The 19,626-nt window shown below is 45.7% G+C and overlaps 1 protein-coding gene across 4 annotated transcripts in view; it reads left to right on the top strand.

Moving 5' to 3' along the window:
* Positions 1–19,626, top strand: part of KIAA1671 (KIAA1671 ortholog) — a 66,833-nt gene that overhangs the window by 34,430 nt on the left and 12,777 nt on the right. The window contains exon 1 of one of the 4 annotated variants that reach the window (XM_058036797.1): positions 9,584–10,904. The exons of the other annotated variants lie outside the window; for them this stretch is intronic. Coding sequence (XP_057892780.1) covers positions 10,620–10,904 — 285 coding nt within the window. The 5' untranslated portion in view covers positions 9,584–10,619. Of the gene's footprint in view, positions 1–9,583; positions 10,905–19,626 lie in introns of those variants that run through there. 4 annotated transcript variants of the gene reach the window in all.

Genomic DNA, 19,626 nt, shown 5'->3' on the forward strand with positions numbered 1-19,626 from the left:
TCTGTCTTGGGGAGCTAAGATGCTTTATTCATTAGGCAGACATACCTGAAGAAGCTACAACTCTTAATTAAAAAATACTATAACAAAAATCTGCTTTTAAAGGGGGAACTGTTGGGTTCCCTCTCCTGTGCTGTGTCTTTGCTTTACTCTGCAGTGGTGGAGTTGTGGGACATCACTCAGTGCCAGCTCTTTGCTAATTCCTTGCTGATTGCTCTCCTGATCTCTGGGCAGGATGTGTCTGGCTGTGACAAACAGGATTTTCTGAGCACAGCAGGGTCTGTGGTCTGCCCCAGCCCATGTGCAATGCTGTGACCACCACACATCTGTGTCCTGTGGGTGGGTGACACCTCTGGGTTTCTGAGAAATGTCTTTCTGTCCAGCGAAACATTTTTTTTTTCCCACAGCTTGTCTACATTTGAGTATTTTCCATTGTGCATGGGGTATCCACCACCAGATACCAGCTGGTGAGGAGCTCTGCTGCACTTGGTCCAGGACATCTTTAGGTCTGGCTTGCCCTGTAGGTGCAACTCTGTGGTCTTCCATCAGTCACAGGGTCAGACTGGTCACGCCAGGTGTGCAGCCACAGCTCTGGGCTTTCCTGTTCCAATGCCCTTTGTCCAAGAACCAGGGTTTTTTGGCTTCCTGATGAACACAACCTCTACTGAACTGCTTTGGTGGTTCTTCTTAGTTGTCAGCAATTCTTTCTCTGGTTCACTGCTCAGTTTTGGCTTTCTGGAATGGATGTGGTGGTGGATCTCCTGCCCATGCTGGTACCAGTCCTGATGGACTGGGTTTTTTTTTCCCCCAATCTGGCACTTGTCATTTTTCAAACAGCAAAGAAATGCTAATCCTGAAAGCACTCAAAGCAAATGCTTGTTTTAAGTAAAACGTTCCTCTGCAGCACTGTGATGGTTTAAAAAGATCTTTATTGATAGTCATGAACTGAACAATTGCAAAATCAAAAGAAAATTGGGGGTTTTAAGGAAGAAATAAGATTTAGAGTTTGTTTTGACAAGAATTTGGTTGCTGCCTTTAAAGAGTAGTTTTGATGTGTTTTGTCAGGTGACTCTGAAGGAAGCAGCAGCTGGTTAATAACCACTGTCCTGACGTGTCAGTGTGAGAGGAGGTGGGTTGGTGATGGAAGGAAACTGAAATCATTGTGTGGAGCCACTGAGGATGCTCATCCTGCTTTCAAGGGGGTTATCCCTGCTCTCAGGGGTGTTATCCCTGCTCTCAAGGGGTTATCCCTGCTCTGAAGGGGGCTATCCCTGCTCTCAAGGGGGTTATCCCTGCTCTCAGGGGTGTTATCCCTGCTCTCAAGGGGGCTATCCCTGCTCTCAAGGGGGTTATCCCTGCTCTCAAGGGGGCTATCCCGGCTCTCAGGGGTGTTATCCCTGCTCTCAGGGGTGTTATCCCTGCTCTCAAGGGGGCTATCCCTGCTCTCAAGGGGGCTATCCCTGCTCTCAAGGGGGCTATCCCTGCTCTCAGGGGTGCTATCCCTGCTCTCAGGGGTGTTATCCCTGCTCTCAGGGGTGTTATCCCTGCTCTCAAGGGGGCTATCCCTGCTCTCAAGGGGGCTATCCCTGCTCTCAGGGGTGTTATCCCTGCTCTAAGGGGGCTATCCCTGCTCTCAGGGGGGTTATCCCTGCTCTGAGGGGGGGTTATCCCTGCTCTGAGGGGGGGCTATCCCTGCTCTCAAGGGGGTTATCCCTGCTCTCAAGGGGGCTATCCCTGCTCTCAGGGGTGTTATCCCTGCTCTCAAGGGGGCTATCCCTGCTCTCGGGGGTGTTATCCCTGCTCTCAGGGGTGCTATCCCTGCTCTCAGGGGTGCTATCCCTGCTCTCAGGGGTGTTATCCCTGCTCTCAGGGGTGTTATCCCTGCTCTCAGGGGTGTTATCCCTGCTCTCAGGGGTGTTATCCCTGCTCTCAAGGGGGCTATCCCTGCTCTCAGGGGTGTTATCCCTGCTCTCAGGGGTGTTATCCCTGCTCTCAAGGGGGCTATCCCTGCTCTCAAGGGGGCTATCCCTGCTCTCAAGGGGGTTATCCCTGCTCTCAAGGGGGCTATCCCTGCTCTCAAGGGGGCTATCCCTGCTCTCAGGGGGGTTATCCCTGCTCTCAGGGGTGTTATCCCTGCTCTCAAGGGGGCTATCCCTGCTCTCAAGGGGGCTATCCCTGCTCTCAGGGGTGTTATCCCTGCTCTTAAGGGGGTTATCCCTGCTCTGATGGAGGAAGGGGCTCTGTGCAGATGTGCTGTGCCTTCCTTCTCTCTGCACTTCTGGAGTGGACTGTGCTGCTCTTCCCTTGTAGGATTATGCTTTTGGTGGTGGGGATGTTTCTTCCAAAGAGGTAAAACCCCCTCCCACCCAGGTGTGAGCTGTCCTGGTGCCAGCAGGAGCAGATAACCCGGGTTACCTCTCTGGGTAAATGACGCCCTTGCACAGGAAAATCTGGAAAGGCATTTCCCCAATTCCCAGCTGCTGCTGTAGCAGAGGAGTTGTGGTGTGTGTGGCATTGCTGAGAGCAGGCAGACAGGTCAGCCTGGCTGAGGAGCCCCATTCCCAGTGGGAACACGAGGGAGTGCTGTTCCACCACGCAGTGCTGCTGGCCCATGGCCACATCCCTGCTCCCAGCCCAGGGACACGTGCTCAGGGCACAGCAGTTTGTTCTAATGAGGTGTGGCATTAAGTTTAATTTACCATAAAATGCTCACATGGAATAGCACATTCTAGGTTAGCTTGTTGCATTAAGGGTGTCATTGAGTAAGATGTAATCATTTCTAGACCTGGTCATTTTTTTTGTAGTGACTGTGTTGTTCCAGGTTCAGAGCAGCTGGAATTGAGGCTGACTGTGCCTGTCCTCACTCCTCTTATTTTAAATCTGGAATTGTGAATATATTTCTGAAAAGCTCTTCCTTGTGAGGTGGTGAGGCCCTGGCACAGATTGCCCAGAAAAGCTGGGGCTGCCCCATCCCTGGAAGAGTCCAGGGCCAGGTTGGATGGGGCTTGGGGCAACCTGGGATAGTGGAAGGGATGATCTTTAAGGTCCTTTCCAACCCAAACCATTCTGTAACAAGAGAATTGTTAAACCTCATTTACACACACAAAGCAGAGGTAACTTCACTGCCTCCCTCGTAATATTTTGACCTAAAGTTGTTTTGACTCAGTTCCTGCTTTCCCAAGCTGTTGTCCGTGTTGCTGATGCTGGGAGACAGCCAAGTTCCCACTATTGTTCCTGTCCCTTCAGCAGTGGTGAGCTGTTCATGCAGCCAGTGAGTGTTTACTGTGCTGAAAGGAAACGGGGATTTTAGGGAGCTGCTTGAGCACAGGGAACATAGTAGAGGAGTCCTTTGTAGAGGACTTTCCTCAGGATACCACAGGATTTGTGCTGCAGGACACAGGTGTTCTTAAAGTGTAACTTCAGGGAAATCTGGAGCCTCGGAAAAATGTAGTGTTTGGTGTAGTGATTCATGGTGGAGAGCAGTAAATCCCTGGCATCTAAGGGGAGGCAAAATGGATTGAGGGCTGGGGGAATGTGAGAACATGGGGCTGTTGTGCTGGGTCTGGGAGGAGGAGGAGGCAGTAAGAGTAGAGAGACCTGGAAGTAAAGGAAGGTGTGTGCACTCAGGATTATACAGCCATCTCAGATAAATCCTCTGCTGTCATCATCAAGTGGGTTAAAATGGGTGAAGGAATTATTGTATTAACTTACAGCTGGTGTTTGGTCCATTTACTGCCATCAAGCAGTGCCTGATTCCACATGGAATGGTGATTTTTAGGGAGAAGATGGAAGAGCAGTGTTCAGACAGGCTTTGGGCAGTGTGCGATCACACCAGGAACAGCTGGAATGGGTTCAGAAGCAGCTCTTTGTTACTGATCTTTGAAGAAGGAAATCCCTTGCATTATAAAAAAGAAGCTCTTCCTTCAGAGTTTTCTGTGAATTTTGTGAGTCAGATCTGAGCCCTCAGTGGTTGGAGATTTCCTGAGCACCCTCAGTGAGGAACACAAATGATCTGCCATCTCCTCAGGCAGGTGCTGTGGAGCAGGAGCAGCGTGTTCTGCTTGTTTCTGTGCACTCCACTCACCCTGCCTGCCCTGGCAGAAAAGTTCAGCAGGTGAAGGTATTTTAGACCTTGTTCTCTGCCTAAGAACTCTCTTTTGAAGATGTTTTGTGGTTATCTGTGCTTAACATGTCCATTGGATCAAGTGATGGAGCAGCAGCTGTTCCATGTTGGACTTGCCAGGAGAGCCCTGGCTCTGGCATTACTCTGTTTTCCCTCCCTGGCGTAGGAATATCCTTTGCAGACATCTTCATCCTGGATTTTTGTTTGTACAAATTAAAAACAACCTGTAACCATCCATCTTTTGCTTGGCTTTATTCCTTTGGACATAAACAAATGTAAAGAAAATTGTTTTAGTCCTTTCCAGTGCTGTAGGAATTTCCTGTTTCTGTTTTTTCAGTTTTTCCTTCTCCATTGAGCTAGAAGGGAAGTGCTGCAGGATTATGGACATGGGCTTGCAAACAACCTCGTGTATTTTTAGCTGGTTTCCTCAGCTTTAACATTGATAGCTTTGTTTTACACTGAAACAATTCAAGGCACAAAAGCTGTGTGTGTTCAGGATGTTTAACTGGGCCTTGCTTAGGTTCAGGAGAAATGTAGTTTGGGGGACAAAAGAATTGGCATTTTCTGAAATACTGTTGTGCTTTAGTTGTTGCAATTATGACTGGTAGTTGCATTTAAATTGTTTAAAAACTTGGAGTAAAAATTTTATTTCACAGTTACCCTTATTTACAGATTCTTATTTGCTTATTAATTTGAAATAATGACATGCTACTGCAAAAGTGCCCAGAATCCTGGGCAGAGAAAGGATGGTTGACTTTCTGATCACAAATAAAATGGGAAAGTTCATTTTTTTGCTGATCCCATCAAGGATCACCATGGAAGTAGAATGGAAAAGTTACTCTGGCAGGTATAAACAAGTATGTGGAGCATTCGTTCAGTCATGAAAACTATTAATGTTTTCTTTATCACAAGGGTACTTCTGTAAGAAAAATAAGGAATGCAGATTTTTTTTAAAATTTTTCATCTCTGTTTAAAACATGACTTTTTAAAGTAGCCATTGATAGGCTCTTGTATGAAATATTTTTGCACCTTTCTTTAAAAACCTCTCATATCAATGTGTGCTTGTGTAAACTTTCCCAGTATTGATGCAGAACCTGTTGCTTTCACAGCCTCTCCTTATTCACTGCTTTGTGAGGCCTCTGGGGGCTTTTAAAATTACCTAGCAGAAGGAAAAAATACGGAATTTCAGCCTCTTGTAGATGGTATGTGCAAGGGGAACACCTTTAATGCCAAGGTCTCTCTGCAAGTTGTCCAAGATTGTGAATAACCATTAATTAGAGCTGTAGCTGTGAGTGTAACTTGCTTAATTTCAGTAGAAAACGAAAGTAGGAATCAAAAACAAATATTTGGTGTAAATATTGAGATACCTGGGGTTTCAGGTTACAAAAGAGATTTCTCTGTATGGACACTGTCCAAAGTCCTTGTGTTAAAACACTCCATCCATTCCACTCTTTTTCCGTTCTCTTGTTTTTTTTTTTTTTCCCCCTTTTTCTTTTGGCTGTGCAGTGCCCGTCTACAGGTGAGGCTATTTGGCCATCTCAGTGAATTGCATTATTATGTCACCATGAAAATTTTTAAAAACCTACAAAACAGAAGAGCTAACACAGCCAAAGACAAAATGCCTTGTTGGTTTTAAATGTCATGGGAATTCTTGGATTGGAATAATGGAGGCAAGCTGGGGATCTGCCATGGAGCAGCTCCTCAAAGCTGTTGAGCTTTGCTCTCTCTCTGCCAGAGGTGCAGCCAAGCATTTTTACTTTAAATGAGAATTTGAAGGTGACATGGTAAAATCTTCATGATGGGGGTGTTGTATGTGAGAAATTCAGGCTGTAGTAAGGAATGCTTGCTGCTCCTTCTTGCAATGTGACAATTCCATTGGCAAAACACAGAGCACAGAGGCAAAAACAAGGAGCCCATAAAACCATGAGTTGTTTGTCATGTCTGAGGAGCCCAAGAGTAATTTAGTCTGGAGCCGTGCAAGCGAGCCCAGCCCGGTGCTGCATCTTTAAATAGTCCATGTGCCAAGCACAAGAGGTTAAATTAAGTTCTCTTACTAATGAAGCAGAGGGAGAGTTGGTGTGGAATGCAGGGCTGGGACAGCCTTACAAGGGCAGGCTCTGCTCCCGGGGGTGTCACAAGGTGGGACTGGAGCTGCTGTGCTCCTCACAAGTGCTGGGTGCTGCTGTTTGTAGGTGGGATGATGGCTCACAGAAAACCCTTTGGAAATGCCTGAATTAATGCTAATTGCTAATTGGAGTGATGGTGGGAGGGGGGGATAGGAGGAGCCCATCAGAGAGTGAATTCCTGACTGGGGTTGCCACTTAGGAAGAGCAGAAACTGTTGTCACAGTTAGTCCAGACTAAGGTTGTCCATCCTCTGTCCCATCTGCTTTGCTGGCAAAGGATCCTTCAGGGGACCCAGCTGAGGTGAAAACCACCCCCAGATGTCTTGGTGGGTCTTCAGCTGGATTTCCTTCCCCATTCCATGGTGCTGGGATGGAGCTGGTGGCAGGGGAACCCCATGGGCTGGAAGGACCCACACCCATGGAGAGGCTGCAAATCCCACCTGCCCCTCCTGGGCTCTGTGCTGTGCTCTGCTCCTTTCAGGCCTTCTTTAAATTGACCTTGCAATCCCACAGAGTCATTAACATAATTACATGTATTTGAGAGCAGGTGAGGCTCCAAATGAGCTCTGAGAGGCTTTTGGAAAATATAATGTAACCATGGAATTTTGTTTTCTACTGAATAAGGGGAGAAACAAGGGTTGTTAGGCCTTTGTGCAGGGTTGTGGTTTGGAGCTGTAGGTGGAATAGATGTTAATAATGGAAGTGCCCAGCAATGTTTGAATAACGAGGTCCCATTTATACTGAGGTAATTAGTCATGCACTTTGGGTAGCTGTGTGTATGTGCTCTGTTTTCTGGAGCTGCAGATCCCTGACAGCCCCAGAGTGAGATAATCACTTGAATTTGTCAAGGGCAGAAGATCATCTTGTGCTGTTCTTGCTCAGGAACAAATTCTCACTCAGCCAGAACTGCTGGGCTGGGGGCCAGTTAGAGAATCCTCCCCTGTGAGGATGGTGAGGCCCTGGCACAGGGTGCCCAGAGAAGCTCTGGCTGCCCCTGGATCCCTGAAATTGTCCAAAGCCAGGTTGGATGGGGCTTGGAGCAACCTGGGATAGTGGAAGGTGCCCACAACGTCCAAGCAAAGAGCTTTAAAGCTCATCTTGTTCTACTCCCCTGCAAGTTCAGCTGAAGTGCTGGGAAAATCTCTGACTATTTGAATTTGATGGTGAAGGTTCATCTGGATTGTTCTCCAAAGCATTTTGCCCTGATGTTAATTGAGGTGTAAATCTAAGCAGTAATTTAGATGCTTCAATACCCAGCAGTGTGTTCACGTGGTGCCAGAAGATCCTAAATTTAGTATTGCAGAAAGACTCAAGTCAGCAGTTTTCCAATCTTCTGAGGACAAAAATTGTATATTGGGTATAACATTCTTTTTCAGGAGAGGTATAATAAAAAAATAGACTATATTCTCTAGAGCATTTTCAGATCCTTCAAGTTCCATGCACATGTGAGGAGTCCTTGCAGCGAGCTGTAGGAACATTTTGCTCTCTGCATCCTTGGTGAAATCTGGCTCTGCCTCTCCCCCTGTTTGCCCCAGGTGAAATTCCAGATGGGGACTTAAATTTATGTTGTGCTCTGCCCATCCTGGTGAGGTGAAGGAGCTGCTGACTAATTCACATGGCAGCTCCAGGCAGAGCTCTTGGGCTGCTATTTCAGGGGCTCCTGCATCAGATGGAGCCTGAAACCCTCTGGAATGGCAGAGTGCACAATCCCTGCACTGCAGCAGGCACAGAGCTGCACTTGCAAAGGCACAGATGTTTGAAATATCACACTTAAATTTAACAGCATGAAAATGTGTACTAAGTCTTAAATTCCAGCCTTGGGTGCAGGATCTCCATAGTTCGTGAAGGATTATCTGTAAGTCTGGTAGATAAATTTATTTTTTCCTATTTAAATTTATTTTTTAATTTAAATTTATTTTAATTTCAAAATTCTAAATTTATTTTAATTCAATTTATTATATTTAAATTATTAAATTATTAAATTATTAAATTTATTTTAGTTAATTATTAAATATTAACTTTATTTTAAATTAAAAATTAAATTTATTTAGGTTTATTTAAATTTAATTTTTTTAAATTTATTTTTTCCTATTTCTTTACAAATCTAAGAAACACCCTGCTCTTGAGGAATCTGGTCAAAATGATCTCTTTCCATTTCTGTACAAAAATAACCCTGCAACTCTTCAAGAGAAGAACTGTGTTAAGGGGGGGGGAAAAAGGATTTTCTCTGTTGGCTGGATTTTCTTTGATTACTGAGGGCTTTTATAAAGCTGCTAATTTGCAAAAGTTCAAAACAAATGCATTCAGAAATGAGAATAAGTTAGGCAAAGCTATATAGTTGTCACTTAAGTTTTTCCTGGAGATAAATTACAGGTTGGTGGAGCTGAGCTCCTAAAAACAGGGATTAAAAGGGAAGGCACCCTGTTTCCTCAGGGTATCTTGGGTTCATGTATATCTCCAAGGCACATTTCTGATACAATGAACCTTACGCAAGAACCATTGCATCAAATGTTATCTAGAAATTTTTTTGTTCCATTGAATCTCTTCCTGGATAGTTCAGAGGAGCAGAGGGTGATGCAAGTTCATGGTACTTTGTTTGGCAAATTAAGCAACAGCCACGAACCCCCTTGAACAAACAAGAGAGCGAGCAGCTCCCAACGTGCCTGTCTTGCCTCTTTCCCCTTGGTCCTGAACTAGTCACAGCTTGACTTTGGACTTTAAAGTCCAAACTTACGTCATAAACTGAGATTTATTGATTTAAACTCAAAGCTTTTATTCCTGCTGTCCTCCCAAGTGGGCTGTTCCAGGATTCCATGGCTGGTGACACTTGGGGTCCTCTCGTTACCCTCAGTCATTTTGGGTTTGTGGTGCCAACCCTGTGGTCTCCCAGCAGCTGGGGATGGAGCAGAGCTTAGGAAGGACACGGAGGAGAACAGGGAATGGTGTAGAAAAGTGGAAAAAACCAGCTTCTAATGGTCAGACCTGTTCAGACCTGGCTTAATCATTATCCTCTGCCGATAGCAGTCGCTGGCTGGGCCATGTCCTCTTTGAGGCCATGAATGGCTCAGTGAGCCAGGTACAGGTGCTGGCACTGCCCAGGTGCCTGGTGAGCAGCAGGATGATGGTGTAGGTTGTCGGATTCCCAGTGGGAATCTTCCGCTGTGGGTGTGAGACGTTCCCTGGCAGAGCCACGTTCCCCAGGAAGGGTTAAAATCAGCGAGTCCACGTGACGTATGCAAACTATGAATCATTCCAATGGATCTGTGCAACTCCTGCCTGCTCCAGAGCCAGCAGATGCTGTTCCCCGCGTTGCCATGGGAACCCTGCCTGTACTATAATAAAGCCCAGCCCAGATCCTTCCTTGGGCAGACCTCTGCAGGCTGGTCACCTCCTCATTGTTTCCTCCCCGGGAGCGCAGGGACACACAGGAGCAGGGATCAGCATTCCAGAGGCGGCAGCAGCAGCAGCAGCAGCGTTCTCCTGCTGGTAACCTCGTGTGTGCGCCTCAGCAGAGCCAGCCTGGGAGGCAGCCGTGCTGCAAGCAGCTGTGCATCCAGAGCCATGTGAGCGCAGGAGGAGTGGGGACAGTCCCTGTGTTTGTCCCCCCCTTTGGAAGGCAGAGGAGCTGATGTCATCCAGCAGCTCTTTTGGCAGGCTCCGAGCAGCCCCGCGGGGAGGGCTGGAGACGTTTGCCTGCGCTGCTCCGCAGTTCTGAGAGCTCCAGGATGGCTCCGGAGGCAGCGAGGATGATGGTGAGGAGGGGATTCTGCTGCTGACAGCCTGCTGCAGAGTTTTCTGAGGAGGAGCTGGATTTATTGTTTGGAAGATCGAATCGATTTGCTGCTCAATGGATTGTATAGGAGCACCAGAACTTTGGTCAGTGTACTCTCACCTGTCGAGCGGCCGAGCCCGGAGAATGAGATTTGTTTTATCGTTCTGATATTTACAGCAGAAGAAAAACTTGGCTTATAAAGGGAGTTGCTTTTTCTGCTCTGAAATGAGAGAGTGAAAACCTAAATCTCTGCTTGCAAATGGACTCGTTTCAAGTGACTGTGTCAGGATTTAAACATTGATTTATCTCTTTAACATGGCTGAATTAAACATATTTTGATGGAACTCTGCAAAGCCGATTGTAAGTAGGAAAAGTCTTTTATTTTTTCCTACTTGGCAAATACCAATCTCCCACCTCACATCTTTGCTTATTTAATTTTAGGAATATGCTGAGTGTGATAGTGCAATGCTGTTTACCTTAGCTGGAAGTACTTTATACACGGAATCACTTTTCACAAAATAAATCAGGGTTGTTAAGGAGAATATATTTTAATTGCTACTGAATATTGATATTTCATCTCTGCTGGAAAAAAAAAATTAAAAATGGATTACCTTGGAGACAAACTGACAGTGGCACAAACTCACATGACCCAGTGGATGGGCACAGTGCGGAGATCCTTGCAGGAAGCACTAAATTTAGTCACTACTGCGGTGGCTCATGAGCGGAGTGGAGGGGAAGGTGGCACCAGGACTCCTTTCAAGAGAACCTCTTCCTTCAGGCACTTTGCATCCCGGAGCAGAGAGTCCTTCCGAAGGTTTTCAGTGCGGAGTCAGCAGAGGTTTTCCTCTCTGAGGAAGAGGCAGCCCAGCTCAGAGCCCCCCGAGCTTGTAAGCACCTTTTTGACACCCTCAAGGGAAAAGAAAAATCAGTGCAAACCCTCGGGTTTGTTGCAGCATTTAATCTCCTAACAAAACCTCCCTCCTGTCTGCTTTTCCATCTAAAAACAGCCCCCAAAACACCTCCCAGATAGTGCTGTCTGTCTGTCTGCTCCCAGGTGCTTTCTTCCTGCAGCACAGGTGGATGTTTTCATTTCAAGGTTTGGGCAATGGGAAAAATGTGGTTGATTTTGAAGCAAGACAGTAAGGTAGGACACTTACTGGTCTGAAATTAGAAAGTTAAGCTGAAACTGGGCTGGTGTTGTTCAGTTCCCCAGCAAGCCAGCATGGCTTTGGGTATAGTTCAGTATTTGTGATTTTCTAGTAAAAAATGCCTGAAGCTAAATTTGTAAGAAGGATGAAGTGCTGTCACTGTGCAGGCAACATAAATGATCATAATTTCCTTATTTTATTGAAAAATAGGTGTTTTTTTTCTTAGAATGCTTTTTACTTTGTCATGCCATAGAAGCAATAGTGTCAATGTGGCTTGTGAAGGCTGTGGCATGGCAAACGGGGTGCACTTCGTGGGAGCAAAGGAAAGGTGAAGAGCTTTTGGTTCTCCACAGTTCTGTACCAAACAGAGCCCTTTCCCATCCCTTTTCCATTGGTCTCCAGTTATTTTCAGGAAGGACTGTTTGTATTCCATGGCATGGCAAAGAGGTGGAGGAAAGGCTGGTTTCCTGAGGGCCACAGCTGCCATGACCTTCCTGGCCATTATTGACACCCCTAGTTTTAGTTCTGGCACATCCTGCAAAGCAGCAAAGGTTTGGGGTGATAGGGAGTGAAAGGGAAGCAAATCTGGTTTATTCTGTTTATTTCATGGAGAAGAGCTGAAACCAGATGTTTGAGTTGTACCTGAAACTGGTGATTTAAGCCCAGTGTTTCACCAGTGACTGTGGTTGAGCTGTGTGGAAAGGGGCCCCAAGCCTTGGAGCCAACATGTGGGTAAATCCAAACTCTCTGAAGTGGCTAAAATGTTTTTTGTTTCTTTTTTATTATTATTAAACAAAACAGTTATTCACTGTGAAGTGTAAACACAGGCAGCTCTGGCGGGGTTTGCTCAGGGAATGAGCGCAGGTGACGCTGCATTCCTTGGGCAGGTGTGGTGTTTGAATATGGCACTTTCCACACTCTCTATCAGCACTGGGTAGAGCATTTCTGTCCCAGCTTGCTATCCATGTCCTGTTTGGACAGACTGGGAAAGAAAATAGTGTCAAGTAAGCACAAAAGAATGAAGAAGAAAATATTTGGTAACCACTGTTACAGTGTTAGCATGGTGAAGTTCTCTTGGGTTTTTTTTTTTTAAGCTGGTGGTTTAGATTTATTGGAATCATCTGAATGAACAACTTGTGTAGAAGAAGGCTGAAAAATGGGAATGTGAAACCTGCAGAGGACAAATGTTCTGCTGTCCTACCCAGCACTTCTGCTTACAGAGCAGAAATCAGGAGACGCAGGGTGACCTTTTCACTTAAGTCACTGGTGAAAGTGCTGGAGCTGCTGTTCCTCTGTTTCAGCAGGAATTCTGCTTGTGCTTGGCTTTATGTGGGAATTTGGTTTCACTTGGACTCAAACTTAAGGTCTGAGCACTCCTAGAAGTTTGTGGTTGGTGCCATTGTGTCTGTGGCAAACGGTGAATACAGACCTGGAGCTGGTATTTTTTAGCTTTTTTACAACAGAGTCCTGTCTTAGTCCTTGGAGCTACTGATATTGTGCTACAAAAAACTATGGAATGAGTAAAAAGTGTGTAATTCATGTAAACTGATTTCTGTGCTGCTTTGGGGCTGTAGTGTAGAGCAGTCACTTGGGGCTGATGGAGTTTTTAAAGAAGAAGCAGCAATACCTGTGAATCCCTGCCTAACACAGGCAAGGCCTTCCAGCTCCCTTCCTGATGCTACTGATGGAGAACTTGGCATCATACAAAGCACAGAAAGCTCTCCAAATTCTCCAAATTCAACTCAGGCAGCACAATTTAAGTCAGTGTGAGTAAACTTCTTCACCCTCACATCTGCGAATCCACAGCTGAGCTTGCAGAAGCTTTTGCTTTGCAGTGAGACCTTTTAAATAGGAGCTGATTTTTCTTTCAGGTATTTTGATGGAGTTAATTGTCCATTTTCATCTCATGTCATCAGCTTGGTGTCTTTGTAAGAGGAGCAGAGATACATGCATTAAACATGGCCTCAGATTTAATCAGGGTCTGTCGGTCATGGTTCTATTATAGGTGTGAGATCTGGTTTCACAGCCAGCACTGTTCTAGGTCTCGAGGTTTGTTGCCATACAATAAAACCAGGGCAAGCTGTTTGATTCCCTTGGCTCCACTTACACTGCTAAAAAAAGTAATGGAAAACCTCAGAGGTGTTTCACACAGAACAGCAAAGATGAATTCTGGGGCTGAGAATGGTCGATGTGCTTTACCTAAATTGCTCTGATACATGCTAAAAATAACACCTAAGTGCATTTAGGAGTGGTTTGCTTTTGGTGTACTGGGTAGTCAAAGAAAATGTTGTTTTCATTCAAAATTTATCTGGTACTTAGTTTGGATTCAGTTTTTAATTCCAAAATAAAGACGGAAGTGGAGTAATTTGTTCAATGCATGTGTCCCAGATGTGCTGGGAGGGCACTTAGTCCTTTTGAGGGTTTTTGTTGCATCCCACAGCCCTTTCCCTGCTCAAGGCTGAAATTCCCATCCTAGTTTTTATTCATCTTCCCAGATGTTTCATTCTAAGCTTTTACAGCTTGTTGCTGGGGAAAGCTGCTGGACTCTGCCTTTTCCTATCAAACAGGATCCTTTTTGGAGCAGGGCAAGGTCCTGGTTTGGGTTCCTCACCTGCATTCACCTGAACTTATAAAAGTTTATAAAAGAGCTTTGATCTGCAGTGCCTGTTATGTTGTACCCCAACCTATCTGCAAAAAAGTTTGTCCTTTGTGGTAAGCATCCTTCAACAAATTTGTAAAGAGAAATTACTACAAGTTGGCACTTTGATTGTGAACTTGGAATAGGTACAGGCCCTACGGTGAATAGTTGCTGAATTGTTCTGCCCTAATATTCCCTGAGAACGCAGTGAGTTGTTCTCAAAAATAATATTTTGGTACTATCAGTAAATGGAATTTTAATCTTTAAATGTAATCTTTAAATTGCCAGGAAGCTGTTAGGGTAAGGGGAAGCAAGTTTGCAGCAAGCAGGCTTTAAAAATGAGTTGTTTGTCTTGTTTGGGGCTGGGGGGAGGAGTGAAGCTGTTCAGTTTAATTAATGAAGATACAAGGGCCAGTGCTGAAACAGTTCCTCCTTTTTCATTCTTAATAACTTCTCTTTGGTTTAACAGGCCATGAACGTAGCTGGCAGATAAATCTGGGCCAGAAACCCATAGTGATGGGCATTTGGTGGCTGCCTTTGTTGTTCTCTCATTATTTTGGCAGGAATAATTATTGAAACGACTTTACTCTGTGATTTCACTTTTGCTGACTGCAAGGAGTTGATTTTTACCATGCTCTTAAACGAGAAGAAAATAGCATAAATAGATTTAGAGCTGATATTTTCTGCTCATCCACCTTGCTGCCTTTTTTTTTTTATAAGCTGTGAGTGACAGCTTTCAGGGGAAATAAATTGTATAATAGAAAAACTTCTCTGAATGCAAGGCTTAGAATCATAGAATCCCAGAAGAATTTGGGTTGAAAGGGGGCTTAAAATGACCCAGTCCCATCTCCTGCCATGGGCTGGGACACCTTGCAGTATCCTAGTTTTTTCCAGCCTGGATTTGGACAGATCCAGGGGCAGCCACAGCTTCCCTGAGCACCCTGTGCCCCCACCCTCACGGCCTCCCTATCCTGGCAACCCATTTTTATTGAAATTGGTAATATTGTGAGAGTTTTGGGAAGCACTCCTGGCATTCACTGGGGGGTGACTGTGTGTGTGTTTTGACTGCTGTCTCCTAAAACATCCCCTGAGCCGTGTGTTGAAACGAGCACGTTGTTATTCACTTGTTGTCAGGAAATCCTATCACTTTCTCTACATCTTTAACTCCAGGCTTTAAGCTAAGGAGAGCTTTTTTTTTCCTCAGGAATGTTTGTTTGAAGTTTTAACTCGTGTCTCATGTGGAGAGGAGCTGTGAAATGCAGCATTCGGGGTAGGAGGTGTTGATTTCAACTATGCAGCTTTTCAAAAAAAGCAAATTATCCTCTCCTTGGCATCCCAGAGTGAAATTGCCTTGTTCTGGCTTGTGCCTCCTGCAGGTTTTATTCAGTCTGATGGGAGTCACAGTGCCCTGGGCTGAGCCTGGATCCCCTCTCACAGCTCAGGATCTTCCTGACCCAGCCTCTGGCTCCTTCCTGCTGCCTTGGCTTTCTTAGGGCTCCGTTCCTTAGGCTGAAAAGGAAATTTAATCTGATGACATAGGAGAGGTTTTAAAGATGTTCCCAGCCAGTTCCTGTGCTGTGCTGTTGTACACTCCCACCTCTCAGAGGAAGTGCTCTTGTGGCTCACTCAGCCCTAGCAGGGCTTATATTTAGAATTAGATTCTCGTCTGCTTTTTGCACATTGGGTCAACCTCTGCTCCATCTTCAGCCTGACCTGTGTGTGGTGAGTGTTCACAGCCAGGCAGAGCAGCTCGGTTTGCAGAGTAGAAAAAATGACAAACTCAAATGTATTTTAAATGCTGTGTGGAATGAGGAGGAGAACAGCAGGAGCAGGGAGCTGATGTCACTGCATGGTCCTAACCAGATCCCTGGCAAAACCAACTTCATCTGCATCCCTGGCAAAACCAAACCAACTTCATCTGCATTCCTCTGACCACATTCACTGCTGTGGCCAGAATCCATGCAGGGTGGACTTTGGGTCTCTCTTTGGTGCTGCAGCCTGTGCCAGGGCTTCACCACTCTCACAGGCAAAAATTTCTTCCCAATATCTGATCTAAACCTGCCCTGTGCCAGTTAAAAACCATTCCCCTCCACGTCCTTGTCCAAAGTCCCTCCCCAGCTCTCTTGGAACTCCTTTAGTACATCTGTAATTTTTGCTGTGCCTTTCCAGGGAGAAAGGGTTGGGGTTCAGTCCTGTGCAGCAATGGGAAGCAATGGAAATGTGGAGAATTAGACCAGTCACCCTCTAAAAACAACTCCTGTTTCGTAAGGGAAATGCTGTCAGGCTTTAGCATCAGGGATGTAATTGGTGGTTGGGTATCATATCCCTGTGGAAGAGGCAGGCAAAACTCACATGGAAAGGCAGCCCAGGGTTGCATAGCAACAGGGAGGCTGTCAGGCCTGATGGCATTTATGAGATGCTTGGTACTGTGGGACTGGAACATACTCCACTGCCCATGGGAGAGGGAAACATCCATTATTTAAAGGATTTTTGAGCAGAGCAGTGGAGCTCCTCAGGATCTGAGAGGGCTGAATGTGCTGTGTGAGTGCTCGCAGTCACATGGGGCACACGTGTGTTCCTCCAGGCGCTGTTTGTGCATTCAGCACCAGCAGCAGCAGCTCCAGTTTTTCACATAAAACCAGTTTTTCACATAAAACCAGCAGCTTGTGCTGCCCAGCCCAGGATGCACCAGGGCCAGAGGGATTATGGAATGGTCTGGGTCAGGAGGGACCTTAAAGCTCATCCCATTCCAGCCCCTGACAGAGGCAGGGACACCTTCCACTATCCCAGGCTGCTCCAAGCCCTGTCCAGCCTGGCCTGGGACACTTCTAGAGATGGGCAGGGAAGCATTTCTTCCTGACATGACTCTGAACCTGCTCTCTCTCAGCCATTCCCTCTTGTCAAAAGTCCCTCTCCAGCTCTCTTGGAGCTCCTTTAGATACTGCAAGGCCATAGTAAGATCTCCCTGGAGCCTTCTCCAGGCTGAACAACCCCAATTCTCAGCCTTTCCTTATGGGAGAGCTGCTCCATCCCTCTAATCATCTTCATGGACTCACTCCAACATCTCCACATCGCCCCTGTGCTGGGACCCCAGAGCTGATGCTCCACCTGAGCGGCCTCCACAGCCCCTCACTGCCATCTCCTTACCTGGCTGGATCAGGCTGGAAAGCCCTGGAGATGGATTCTGAAATGGATCAATTCCCTAAATTCTGCGTTTGGGGCTGGTCTCCATGGATGGGGCAGCGCTGTCCCGTTTGGGAGGGCTGGGGAGCCTTCCTTCATGCTGGAGGTCTGGAACTCAGCTGGGCAGTTCCTGGAGCTCTTTATCTGGGGCTGCAGCAGGGAGGGTGGGGGCAGAAGGTGCTGCCTCAGCCTGGAGCATTCCCCCAGGCACTGACTCCACGCAGCAGCTCATTAAAGCAGGAGTTGGCTGATCTGGCCAGCCTGAATCCCCCCTGATTGCTGGGAATTAGGAGGAGCTGGAGCCATGACTTACTCCTTATGGGCAGCATTCATTGGATGGATAGTAAGTACAGATGGAAATCCTGGGATCCTCTTCCCGCTTGCTGTCTTGGCATTTGGGTACTTCCAAATTAAAATCTGTGGGCTGTGACCCTTAAGCTCTCTTGTTGTGGTGGGGTTTTCAGTGTTGGTTGGTTTCAATCTGGTGTTATTTGTGATAATTCTGTTAGTGCTCTAAAATATATAATTCACCTCTTAGTCCTTCAAATTCTTAGAGTAATTATAGAATAATTTAGGTTATAAAGGACTTCTTGTGCTCATCAAGCCCAACATCCCATTTTAAGCAGAGTTAACTACAAAATAATATCATAAGATATGAATTGGTGGAGGTCTGTTGCTCTCTTCCTGGCATTCTGCAGGAGAACAGCTGGAATACTTTTTGGGATTTGTAAGAACTTGTGAGCTCTGCTAAAATGCAGTGTCACACTTACGGGGCAATTTGACCACATTTTTTGCTTCTTTAATTAAAGTAAGCAGAGGAAAAAATTGAAAAAAAAAAAAAAAAAAAAAAGAAAAAGCAGCCCTTTTTAAGAAACCAGCACCATTTTTTCTCTGAGTTGTATATTAACAAGGCAGATGGTCAAAACTTCCTTCCATTGTGCAGTTCCTCTTCATACCCAACCCATGCCAGTGGGATTTAGCTCCGAACATTCACACTCAAGCTGTGGGCTGTCACTTTGGCTGGCTGATGTCTCGGGCTCCTTGGCAAACAAAGATATTTTTGAAACTGTCTGTGCAGCTTCTGACTCAGGAGATCTCTCAGAGCTGGTTCCTCCTTTGCCAGGTCTTCATTTCCCATCAGTACAGGAGGGTTTTGCACGTAAATGTCTGCATTGACCCAGAGCTATGGGTAATTTTGGGGCTGGTGGGACCAACGTTGCGTGTGCATCGTTTTCAGGAACGGGAAATTGCAGGAGTAATCAGCCCTGGAGTGTAGCCAAGCCCAGCTTAATTCCAAGGGACGACTGAAAGAGGCATAATCATAATGGCTCATTTTAGAAGAACCAGAGGCAAAGCAGGACACAGCTCAGCTGCTTAACTTCATGGAAAAATTAAGTAGATTTTTTTTCCCTAGCTCCTGGTGTAAGAATTGAGAAGTTAAACATCAAAGCTTGGAGAATTACAGCATTTGAAACCTGAATCAGGCGTGGGTTTTATTTGATTTGGGAGATCTTTCTGCCATCATAAAATAGAAAAGTTCTAATTTGGGTTTATCTTGTGTGCTAAAAAGACACCAGACCCCTCTTTACTGCTTTTTCCTTTGGAATTATTTGTTTCCCAGTTTCCTGAGTATTCTGTTTATAGAGGAAATGTCTTCGTGTGTTGACTGCCTTGAGTCTTTCAGGAGTGTGATGACAATAAGAGAAAAGAGATCTTCAAAAGAAAAGCTAAAACTCTTCATTCTTGCTAATAATCACCTTCTGGCAAGGAAAATCTTCCTGGTTTGTTGTCACTTCCTTCCTCAGCACCCCCTCTCCTCTGAGCTGCTGCACAAGCTATAAATTGCTTTTCTGCACTGCTCTCAGTGCCCCCAGCCAACACCTCCTCCACCAGCCAAGGAGAGGATCAGCTCCTCTTCCCACTCCTGATTTTTCTGCTTGGTACCTAGAGACCATTTATTTTTTCCAATTAATCATTTGGCACCTTAAAAAATAAGTGTTGAAAGGGTCTGTCAAGGGAAAGACACAATTGTCTTGAAATAAGCAGCTTCCTCCAGAAGCAAAATGAAATAATGATTCTGAAAGTAACAAAGCCTTCAGAACACAGAGAACTCTAGATTTCCTAGAGTTTGAAGTGTTTTATTCCTGGCATTTAGACTTTGTTTGTTGTATTGAACTTAACTTCACAGCACCTTCAGAAGCAGTAATTTTATTTCTTTTTCTGGCTCGTTTCGGGTTTAGCGCCCAGAAATAACTCAGGTGATGGTGTTGTTCTGGGCAGAAGTGTAAAATGTTGTCAGGTTTTGCTGAGCCTCCACAGGAGTGGTGTCTCTGCATCTAAACTTGACCCCTGTGGCTGCTGAGCCGTTGTTATCTGTGCTGCCCACACCCCTCCTGCACAGCCCCCAGGGCTCTGATAACTCACTGCTGGGTAAACAAGGGCTCCCCACTGCTGCTCCTCCTGCCTCTAAGCTTTTGAGTCTAATTTCTAGCAGGAAAAACATGAGTGATTGCAAATAAAATGATGCCGTGTGTAGTAGTAATGGGCTTTAGTTGTAACCAGTGGAAAACACCGTACAAATGGATGATAAGAATAGGACTGACATTGAAAAAAAATTCATAATAAGCATCAAGGTGGAAA

The sequence above is a fragment of the Melospiza georgiana genome, chromosome 18 (genome assembly GCF_028018845.1).
Source record: "Melospiza georgiana isolate bMelGeo1 chromosome 18, bMelGeo1.pri, whole genome shotgun sequence".
Lineage (NCBI taxonomy): Eukaryota > Metazoa > Chordata > Aves > Passeriformes > Passerellidae > Melospiza > Melospiza georgiana.